General features: G+C 36.9%; 1 protein-coding gene across 7 annotated transcripts in view; it reads left to right on the top strand.

Annotated features, from left to right (window-relative positions):
• The window catches only part of ARHGAP24 (Rho GTPase activating protein 24), a 574638-nt gene that overhangs the window by 81463 nt on the left and 480957 nt on the right, over positions 1 to 12218 (top strand). The window contains exon 2 of one of the 7 annotated variants that reach the window (XM_064285611.1): positions 707 to 848. The exons of 3 other annotated variants lie outside the window; for them this stretch is intronic. Coding sequence is in view for 1 of the 4 variants with exons in the window: in XM_023553281.2 (XP_023409049.1) it covers positions 9896 to 9899 (4 nt within the window). In the remaining 3 variants the exon portion in view is untranslated. 3 more of the 7 variants (XM_064285608.1, XM_023553281.2, XM_064285612.1) reach the window with 3 other exon arrangements.

Here is a 12218-nt window from a genome sequence, read left to right as displayed (position 1 = left end):
CACTAATAAAAAAAAAAAAAAAATTTAATGCCCACTGAATTCTTCACAAGCCGCAGAGGTAATGCTGACCTCCTTCCCCCCTTAACGAAAAGACTAAGTTGAAGTTTACACAAAGCTTCTAAGATGGAGTTTGTACACATGTATGTATTTATTTGTTTATATATTTATATTCTATAAATACGTCTTCACCTGTCTCAGACGGTTTTTAAAACCTATATCCCAAAGTTATGGCCCTATCTCCCTATTTTCTTCACTGCCGACTTTCTTTGAAGAGTAAACGTGCTAGGCTATTCACGGGCCACGTTTCTTCATTCCTCTTTCTATTCAAGTTCTGATACCCTGAAACTTTATCTGCTTAAGCCCACTAGTCACCCCCATTCACCAAATCTAGCAGCCTCTCTCTAGTTTCCATCCTGCATAACCTTGTTGGTGGTTCGTCACTCTGTACACTGCTCATTCTTTCGATTTTCTTTTTCTCTTTGCCTTCCTTTATACCCCCGATCTAAACGATCACAGTTCTGTCATCTTTGTCATCCTTTTGATAAGTTCTCTGTTGCATGCCTCTTGAATGTCGAGGACATGAGGGATCTATTTTCATTCTTCCCAGTTGGTGACCTCACTGTGTCTCGTATTAACTGTGGCGTGTATGCCACAGCTTAGCTTACATCTCCATTGTTTACCTTTCACCCGTGTTCCATTCTTTCAGCACATGTGACAACAGTATCTATCGATTGGAGTCCCTGGGTGGTGAAAACAGTTGAGAAGCTCAGCTGCTAACTGTGAAGTTGAAAGTTCAAGCTAACCCAGAGGTGCCTCAGAAGAAAGGCCTGGCAATCTACTTCCAAAAAGTAAAAAAAAAAACCTTGAAAATCCTGTGGAACACATTTCTACTCAGGTACACTTGGGGCTGGCATGAGTCAGCGTCGACTTGATAGCAACCATTATCTACTGATTGCCTCTTACGTGTCAGGCGCTGTTTCAGGTGAAGTGATACAGTCATGACCCTTACATCAAAAAAATGTCATTGCCGTTGAGCTGATTCCAACTTATATGAACCCTGTAGGACAGAGTAGAACTGCCACATAGGGTTTCCAAGGCTATAAATCTTTACAGAAACAGATGGCCACATCTTTCTCCCGTGGAGCGCGGCTGATGGGTTTGAACTGCCAACTTTTTGGTTAAAACCTGAGTGCTTAAACACTGTGCCACCAGGTCTCCTCTCATGACCCTTAGTTATCCACACACAAAAAATGACATGATAATTACTCTCAGAGAGTAGGGCCTATTCAAACAACTGGACATTAATAGAAGAACCACATAAATAAATATAAAATTGTGTTGGTGGCAAGTGCCATAGAGTAGAGATACATGATAGTATTCTACGAACACGTAAAACCTTTCAATCAGAGAAGTCAGCAAGTACTTCCCTGAGGACATAACTATCAAGTATGCAGAAGTTCATTTTTCAGCCTACTTTTTTTTCTGTTATTTTGATAAATGCTTGAGGATCATTGCCTCACCTATTTACAGAGGACCTGTGCCTTGTTTGGGGGTGTATTTGCCATAGCCTGATGGCTTATGTGCTCAGGAGGCTTACCTTTAGATGGGCGAAGTTTCAATGTTTCCCATTCCTTTTACAGAGCATGTATCTACCTGGGATAATATGCTACATTTTATTATTGTTTAGCACCCACATCATGAGAATCAGGCCATAGCTTTGTGTCTATACTTGATACATATATATTGAAGGACATATAAAAAGTGTCCTTCAATAACATATGGCACACATGTTACTGAAGGACACTTTTTCTCTAGATTAAAAAATCACTGAAAATATAATGGAGTGGTGGCACAGTGGTCAAGTGCTCGGCTGTTAGCCAACAGGTTAGTGATCTGAACCCCCAGCCTCTCTGTGGGAGAAAGATGTGACAGTCTGCTTCTGTAAAGATTTACAGACTCAGAAACTCTATGGGGCAGTTCTGCTCTGTCCTATAGTGTCACTATGAGTCAGAGTCAACTCAGTGGCAGTAGGTTTATAAATGGCACACATGTTACTGAAGTACACTTTTTTTAGATTAGATACAATTGTATGTCACTGAAAATATAATGGAATAGTGCTAAAAATGTAGTATTTTCCACTCTATTTTTGGTTGGTCCTTTATGTTTTGTTTTCTAGTCTGTCCCAAAAGGGTTATATACCTTGTAATTGCTCATTCAGTCTCTTGAAACCTGGTCAACACATCTACCTAATTATATTGCTGTTTCAGTGATTTAACTGGTAAACAAAAGGTATGGAGGCTTTTGATCAAAATGGAAATTTGGTGTTCAAATACCAAAAATTATACCTATTTTATGAAATAAAAAATAGCATCTATGACAATTATGACAAACAATGTTTCTTTATAACAGAAGACTTTGCATAAAATTTGTGAGCTTAAATTAACTAGATCTTTGAGTAAGACGGGGAAGAGTGAAAAGAATTGTCTTTTGATAAAACTGTCAATGATAAATTGCAACTAGTGTGTTAACTTAGCTGATGTGATTTGGGGGTAGTATCCTTTCGTAACCTTTTGAACATCAGTGCGTGTGTGTGTATGTATGTATGTGTATATCACACACATATGTGCATATATATACATGTAATATAATTATAAATATGTTTAACATAAATTATAAGAATAGTTCAGATGATAATTCTTTACCAAATATCAATACTGAAAACCACATGAATTTACTAGGTCCTTGCTATGCACAATATGATAGCCCTTAGTATTCCAAGCATCTTTTGTTAGGAATCTCCTTATTATTTGTCCCACTTTCCACAAGGAGAAATTAGTCCAGAGAAAGAAAATAATCTTCACTGAGTACTATACTAAATTAGATGTTCTGTATTCTACAGTTATTTTTTACAGTCTTCTTATCATTTACATTTCAATCAGTCAACAAGCATGTATTGAACAACCCACTTTAGATTCAATTGTAGGCTAAGCATGAGGGGATTATGAGACACAATCCTTGACCTTGAGAAATTTTCCACCTGGTAGTTAAGGTGAGGCTTAGACCTAAGACATGGTTAAAGAAAAACACGCCGACTATCGATGAAAGGTCTACCCTCTTGGGCTCAGCCACTCACACTCTAACATGCTTTCTTTTTCTCTTTTGATTATTGACTCTAACTCAGGGCAGAAGGTCTCTGTTTTGAGCAAAGGAGATGTAGGACTTTAGTGTGAAAGAATATGAGCAAAAAACAATTCAACTGTAAAAATCCTTATAGAGCTGAGAGATTCCTGTAGGGAAAATAATGTTCTTCCCGCTAAATGTTGGAAGTATTCTCAGGGTAAGCTGGGTTCTTACATCTAGAAAAAAATGATTGTTTATTTGAGTTTTTCAGTTCTTCTTTTACCTGTGTCTACCTGTAGTCATCTGCAATTGCAGGGGACTTCCGTCAGGATTGTAACTGCCTCTTGGCATCACTACGTATGCTTTGCTACAAACTGCAGTATCTGGTCATTAGTAGCCAGCGTATCACTGAGCAAAACTATTTTAATTCTTGACCTTCTATCCCTAGAGACTCCTTTACACTTTGGGAATTGGGAAGACTGAAAAATAATCACGTAAACACGTTTAAAAGAAAGCATAGCTGGTGGGGCACACAAGTCACTTAATAAACTCCCAAAATTTTCCCTTGTATTTTTTTTTTATTTTAACGCTGGGGTTTCCCCGCTGACTTCTGATGAACAGGCACTCTTTAAAGGTATCCACAAGGCTGGGAAGATATGCACCTAGGGAATAAATTTCCCAGTCTAAGCACAGACCGATCATTCATGTTGTGTTGGGAGAAAACCAATTTATGCTTTCTTTACCTTGGTGACTGTTAGTAATTGAGGGGGAAAGAAAACCTGATAACATTCTTGCAAGTTTTTCCTTTGAGGTATAAAGTGGGCTAGGAAATGGCAGTAATATAAACACTCTGAATATTTATTAAATAGTTTTATTATCAGGTCTCAAGTGAAAAATGTAGACTCTTGCTATCTCTTATGTCCATAGAAAACTGCCTATGCAAAGCTCTTAAGGGAATGGTGTATTTTGAGTACAGTGTAGTTCGATGTTGATTACTTTCATTTTACTGTTTTGGCTTTGTATTAGGTTAAATTATAGGAAGTTGCCATATTTGCAGGTCAAAAACTATCCAATACCAACAGTTCAGTATGGATCACCCTAACCAGGGAGTTGGGAGAGAGGCATTGTAACTTATGGAATGTGATTGCCTTGGAGTGACCATCTCTAAGGCAGAAGATGATCATTAAAGCCCCATTCTCTGAACTCTGCCTCCTCTGCTGGTTGTGTTGGGTCTCAAAACCCCGAATTGACTCATAATTGAATTATTGACCTAAAAATATTGTGCAGTCCATTATCATGATTCACTGACTTTATCAATCCTATGAGAGAAGAGTGGACTAGCTAAACTCTGAAAACTCTTTTCAGCTTTATGATTTCATGTTTTAGGGCATAGCTACTATGACTTAAAATCTTGAGAACATGGTATAAGTATAAAAATGTATATATCTATCCAGTTACTGTTGTTATTGTTGTTAGGTGCCATCCAGTCAGGTCCAACTCATAGCGACCCTGTGTACAACAGAACGGAACACTGTCCGGTCCTGTGTCATCCCCACAATCATTGTTATGCTTGAGCCCACTGTTGCAGCCACCAGGTCAATCTATCTCATTGAGGGTCTTCCTCTTTTTCACTGACCCTTCACTTTACCAAGCATGATGTCCTTCTCCAGGGACTGATCCCTCCTGATAACATGTCCAAAGTATATGAGATGTAGTCTCACCATCTCATATAAGGAGCATTCTGGTTGTACTTCTTCCAAGACAGATTTGGTCATTCCTTTGGGAGTCCATACAGTATTTTTCACCAACACTGAAATTCAAAGGCATCAATTCTTCTTTTTCCAAGGATGTTTGTATAGTGTTCCTTATTCATCAGCCAGCTTTCACATGCATATGAGGCAATTGAAGACAACATGGCTTGGGTTAGTTACGCCTTAGTCTTCGAGGTGTCGTCTTTGCTTTTTAACACCTTGAAGATCTGTTTTGCAGCACATTTGCCCGATGTAATGTGTCGTTTGATTTCTTGACTGCTGCTTCCATGGATGTTGGTTGTGGATGCAAGTAAAATGAAATTCTTGACAACTTCAACCTTTTCTCTGTTAATCATGATGTTGCTTATTGGCCCAGTTGTGAGGATTTTTCTTTCCTTTATGTTGAAGCGTAATCTATACTGAAGGCTGTAGTTTTTGATCTTCATCAGTAAGTGCTTCACAATATCACAGCATCACAGCAATACACAAGCCCCCACAGTGTGACAAACTGACAGACGTGTGGGGGATTCAGTTGCTAGAAATACTCAAATTGAACAAATAATATTTTATATCAGTCTTCAAGGAACATCTGAGCTTATAATGGAAAGTTGATTTTATTATACAGTGATATAGCGCCAGAACTGTGAATACTGGCACTTAGATTTACTTTACATTTTTCATGGCCTTTGAGTTCTGATGGCTTTTTGCAAAGTGTTCTGTTTCCACTTTCCCCGTATTACTACTAATGGAAATTTAACTTATAAAATCATTGAATTTGTGGATGATTACGGGGATTGTAAATGGTAAATAAACCAAGGAATATAAAACTTTACTTACAAAATGAGAAAATATCTGCCCCTGAAAATAGGCTTCGGCACAGACTGTAAGATCTGAACCAAAAATATTTAGTTTTATGTGTATTGCAAAGCTATGAGCATAAGAGTGTTTTTGTTAGGAATAAAGATTGCTATCTATTTAGGAAACGTAGGAATTGCCTTTCTTTTTTCCAGATTTTCATTAGAACAATGAAGGTTAACAAAATAAAGTATAAGAGTAAGACAAATATTTTCAACCTGCAATTTATTATGTACTAAACTGACAAGCCATTTTACATCCTTATTTACCCATTGCCATCGAGCTGATTCCGTCGAGTTGATTCCAACTCAGAGGGACCCCATAGGATTTCCAAGGCAGTGAATCTCTATGGAAGCAGACTGCTACATTTTTCTCCTCAAGAGCCACAGTCGATTGTTTTAACCATTGCAACACCAGGGCTCCTCATTTATTTAGACCCACTATTATGTTTTTTCAAATAACATTTCTTAACTTATATGACAATGTTTGAAAAAAATAACCTTCATAATTAAAATATAAAATCACACCAAAGCATATGTTAGAAGAAAGTCTCTGAAAACTCACTTGTAAATTGAAACTAAAGCTGTTATTTTTTGCTACTTAGGCTTTGCAAGCTTAAATTACACCCTAAGAGACGTCAGGAACAGCCTGGTGGCATAGTGGTTGAGTGCTACAGCTGCTAACCAAAAGGCTGGCAGTTCGAATCCACCAGGTGCTCCTTGGAAACTCCATGGGGCAGTTCTCCTCTGTCCTGTAGGGTTGCTATGAGTCGGAATCGACTCAACCGCAACAGACTTGATTAGACACCAGATATTTTCATTAAATTTAAATTGGCTAGATGGAAGGAGGAGCCCTGGTGGGGCCAGTGCTTAAGAGTTTGAATCCTCCAGCCACTCCTTGGAAACCCTGTTGGACTGTTCTACTCTGTCCTGTAGGGTCTCTATGAGTTGGAATCTACTCGATGGCACTTTTTTTTTTTTTAATGGAAGGAAGATGAGAAAAAGTCTTGCAACTCTCAAATTTCCAACATTTTCTACTACCTTCATTTTGAAGATTTGAAAGGTATTTTTTTTTTAAAGAAGTTAGTCACTAGGTTTATGATATGGAAAATAGTTCATGTCTTTTCAAATAACCTTACTATGAGTAGAACTAATTTTCCTTGTAAACAATTTACGATATTAAAGTAAATCTGTACCAAAATAATTTAGTATTTAATATATTTAGTTTTTTAATGCAAATTTGTTATGCCTCCTTGATATACACATATATGATTATTTATAAACACAATAAAAAAAATAAAAATTAATGTAATGCCATTTAAAATGAACATGGGACAAGGAGGAACACTCAGAGGCCCATTTTAAATATTATTAATAATTCGTTATAACCAATCTTAATGGAGCACTTGCCAAGAATACTCAATTGGCTAGTTTCTTCACAGTAATCGGCAAAATAGATGAATAAGACACAGTCCTTGCTGTTCAGGTGATTAACCATCTAGAAATTGTGATCAGCCTAACTTTTCTTTTTAAATCAACATTTTTAGGGGTGTAATTTACATACAATAGAATACGCCCTTTTAAGTGTACAGTTTGATGAATTTGACAAATATATACACCCTCAAAACCATCAGCCCCAAACAAAATATAAGATATTTCCTTTACTCCAGAAATTTCCCTTGTGACCCTTTACAATCAGCTCTGGACCCAGGCAACTACTGTTTGGATTTTTTTTTTTCTCACCATAGGTTATTTTTGCCTATTCCAGAACTTTATGTAAATGAAAACATAGAGTTATTAGGAGAGAAATCTCTGTGAATCTTTCATGATCTTCTACATCTTGGAAGCAAAAGCACTGACTTGTCTTTGTTCAGGATCATTTTTCCAAGATGTTTATATAGTGAACAGCCTTGGAAGCTGGAGATAGTGTCTTCACCTTGAGCAAAAGGCAGGGTTGTTACCATTTAGTAAACAAAAGATAATACCTCCCTCTGGGTTAAAGATCGGGGAGGCTAAGTGCCCATTATGATTGATTCAGGTTCCCTAAGCTCTAGGTTCCCCTCCCGTTACACAACCCGCTATGTGTACAGATGTGATACTCTGGCCACTCTTATTGCTGTGAGTAATAATGTCCTCTACCTCTGGCCAGGAGTCTCATGTCTTCTGCTAGCATCCATGAAATGTATTAGCTTGCACGTTGAGTAAAATCTCAGACCTTCACAGTTTTTGACAATAGTATGTGTTCTTCTGTGTCTAGTGTCTTAGATTAGCACACTGTTTTTGAGAATCATCCATGTCGTTGCATGAATTAATAAGTAGTTCCTCGAGTGGTGCAAACAGCTAAACACTCAGCTACTAACTGCAAGATTGGTGGTTCAAATCCACCCAGAGGTACCTTGGAAGAAAGGCCTGGTGATCTACTTCCAAAAGATCACATTGAAAACCATATGGTGCACAATTCTACTCTAAAACATGTGGGGTCACCATAAGTCGGAGTAGACTCAACAGCAACTACTTTTTTTTTTTTTCTCTGAGTTGTATTAATTGTATGGTTATATCACAGCTGGTTTATCTGTTTACTTGTTGATGGGCATTTGGGTTGTTAACAGGCTGGAAGTCAAAATAAGCACATTTTCTAAGTAATAGTTATTACACTGTATATTCACTGATTCAGTAGAGAGATTTAAAAAATGCTATGAGAATACAGGAGAAAATGTGATTAATTATGCAGAAGAAAACAGAACGGGTGGACTAACATTTGGGCTAGACCCTGGAGAATGAGTCCCTATTCTCCTTGAGAAAATAAAAGGCCTGACCTACTCTCCTATTAGAAAGAAACCAGAGTTCTACTCAAATTTCTAGACTTGGAGTTTTATATATGTACTTTTATGCATAAGAATGTAAAAATATCTCTTCTCTTACAAAAGGTTTTAAGGCAGCTATGCTTCATGTGACAGCAAGGGGGTGGCCTTTCTGTAATCTAAGCTTCTTCATACTTTATTTTACTCTTCTTTCAGGCCATCATCATGAGTCACTCACTGTGGTGTGTCAAAGTTTTGGTGGGCTGGCGCAGTGTGGTCCACCCTGCCCTATGCTTAATAAATGAATAATAATAATTTAATTAATATGGGTAATTTACATTTTCCCAGTCTTATGTGGAGCATAAATGAAAGTATCTTTAGGAAATGTTGCTATTCTTATTGAGCTACAACTTGTAACCGAAGTAAGTGTACTTGTTTGGCAACTTCAAAGGAAGTTTTTTTGAGTCTCTGGTCTTCCTTCAAACAGACAGCAGCCCTGTAGCCCCTTCGATGTAGAAATTCTCAGCAGCTACTGCCTAGCCCATACTCCAGGCTCAATGTTCTTAGTTTTCCTGCCACAGGAGAGCCCTGTTCCAGAGGACTTGGTTGATGTCTGGAGATCTGTTTCTATGCATTTTCATAATATTTATTCTTTTTAGGTAAAATCTTTAAAGAATAAAATGGTCTTCTTTAGAGACATTTGTTTGGGGTCTACTACATATCTAGTATTAAGGGGTCCCTCAAAGAAATAAATAACTTTATTATATAAATCACTATGTAATAATTTTATAAATGTATTAAAGAGGTAAAAGTAGCATCTGTGAAGTAATTAAATGCTAAGCTGTGTTGCTGACAGTAAGTACATGTTGCATTACTTGGCAATTGAGAGGCGGTATACATAGTGGTTGAGTTTAGAACCTGGAACTAAACCGCTTGGTTTAAATTCTGGCCCTATTATTTACTAGCTATGTGAACTCGGATGAGTTATTTGCTTTGAGCCTTCTTTAAAGTGGGAGTGACAGTAAGAGCATCTACTTCACATGGGTATTGTGAGGTTATGCCAGTTAAATGTATTAAAAAAAAAGACACTTATGACATTCGCTGGTACATAAAAAAATAAATAAATAAGCTGTTGCTGCTGCTGTTGTTGTTGTTATTTTAGTTGTAGTAAGTTTTAAAAACAAGAGTCCCTGTGTACTGCAAGAGGTTAAGCATTTGACTACTAACTGAAAATTGAAGGTTCTTGAAAAAGCTTTAGCTCAGTTCCACTCTGCACAGCTGCGGTCACCATGAGTCAGAGTCCACTCTACAACAACTGCGTTGGTTTTGATTTAAGTTCCAAGAAGGAAGAAGTGAGAATGAGCACTTCATGTGTGAGTCAAATTGAGTAGACTGACTTGGATGACCGCTGCACAGGGTGCTCGTTGGGGAGTAATGAATAGTAAATTGGAAAGGTAGACTGGGCTGCATTATGACACCTTAAAAATGAGGCAAAGTTTAACAGGATATACTATGTAGTTGGCAGCTACTGGAGGTTCTGACCTGATTAAAATATATGATTGAGGATTATGAGGCTCCAGCAGCACCAAGAAGTAGGCCGTTAGAAGCTCTGGAATTGGGGAATAGAATGAAGTCATCATCTATGTATGAAGCAAAGGGGTGGCAGAGAAAGTAGGCCACAGCTGGCTAGGGTAGAGGAATGGATGGGACAGAATAAAGGAAATGTTTTAGTCATGGGCGCAGGAAGAGTATATCACTGTTAGTATAGGTGTGAGAAGGAAAATGATGATTGAATCTGGTTATTTAGTGTTGTATTGAAAAAAAAAAAAAACTACCGATAACTGATCTTATATTATAAGATCCTGAAAGACCTCTGAGTATCAAAGCAAAGCTGAACTGTGTTTTAGTTTTGATGGTAAAAATGAGTATTTTTCCAATTAATTGGAAATTGGCCATCTGAAATTGTTATGTGAAACAACTTTTAAGACTAAATTTCATATTGTTACATTTCATAACCATATTGTAAAGCAGTACTTTTTCTAAAACTCTTAAGATGTTTTCTCTTCCTTTTCACTCTAAGGTTGTAATTTAAGTTGTGCTGTTACTTTTGTTTTTATAAGTAATGCATCAGTGAATGTCTCCATTTCATGTTTAAATTCTTGAAATACTGAAGCAGCTGTATGAAAAGTAAATACTGATAGAATATTTCCCCAGTGGTGTGTTAATTTTGTCTGAAACATTTTCATAACAATTTAACCTATAATTTTTTTTTTATAATGAATATCTTAGTGCCTGTTCTTTGGTCCATTATTACTTTATTCATTTATTTTTTGGAAATCCCAGTACATATAGGGTGGTAGCTTGTATAAGTGTGAAGCAATGTAGTTCAGTGAGAGAAAAACAAAATTTCAGGCTCCAGAGACAAAAAATGTACATTCACATCCCTGCTCAGATACTTGCTAGGTTTGTGAAATGAGCAGGTCACTTTAACCTCTTATTACATATACAACGGGAACTTCAGCTCTACTTTTATGGGTTTTGTCAGGATTATATGGAATTTATGGGCAGCCCTATATATGAAGATTTGTGGTTATTATTATTTTTTGCAAGGCAATGTGTCAGACATGTTAAAATATAAATGCTTTTCATTTCTTACTGTTGTCATAACTCTCTACCTTTCATCTCTCTCAGAAAATTCCATTACCATTAAAAAGTACCCTTGCTTAGTTGTCCAGCTTTTTTTTTTTTTTTTCCTTCAAGTTGAGCTTGGGATTTGCATGAGTAATTCCCCAGTGTCTGGGGAAGCCTGACTGAGCTAAACATGTGACTACAGATATTGGTACCCAGAATAAGTGAACATGTGTTAGTCATGCTATAATGAAACTCTAAGTATTTATAACTTTGTGCTTTTCCAACACAGTACTCTACTTTCTTTTTTCTTAAGGCAAAAAATAGTTTGTCATTTTTGCTGCTAATTTTCTCTTCATAAAGGACTGAAAGTATGAGACACTAATTTTGTTTTCCCTGGGCAGAGTATAACAAGTACACTGCAGCGGGGCTGGGTTTGTTGGCTGGCCTCTGCGAAGCAAAGGCAAACAGCAGCTTCTGAGCTCTTCCACCGGGCTGCTTCCAAGCTGCTGAAGGGGAAGGATCAGCAAGTCAATGTGGTGAAAATTTTGAATGAAAAGGTCTGTCAAGTCTTACAGTTTTAAAAATAAAAACTCAAAATGAAATGAATGTACAAAATATCGAGATAATAAATATTGGTGATAGACTACTATGTATATAACACATCTATATATATATATTAAAAATTTTTTTATATATATGTATATATGTCAAAATATAGGTACTAAATATTGGCATGAAGAATAAATTGATATTTTATTTAAAAAAATCAGAGTTTTATGACAGATCATTTTTTCCTATGGAAGTTTTCAGTGTATGCAGCTATTGTGTGCTAGGGTTTTTAATGTGACATTCTAAAGACAAAGCAGAGTTCTGGTGGAGAACACACCACCTAGGCCCTAACTCCTGGTTGTTTTGAAACAGCCACTTGCTAGCAGTAGGAAAGTGGGTAACTTATTCACCTTTCTCTAGTTTTTTCTTTCATAAAGTGGAAATAACAATAGTACTCACTTCATAGACTGGTTATGAGGATTAAATGAACACACACACGCATACACCAATAT

Source organism: Loxodonta africana, chromosome 5, assembly GCF_030014295.1.
Source record: "Loxodonta africana isolate mLoxAfr1 chromosome 5, mLoxAfr1.hap2, whole genome shotgun sequence".
Classification (NCBI taxonomy): Eukaryota; Metazoa; Chordata; class Mammalia; order Proboscidea; family Elephantidae; genus Loxodonta; species Loxodonta africana.
Note: the sequence above shows the minus strand (reverse complement) of the source record. Positions and strands in the feature narration are given on the sequence as shown.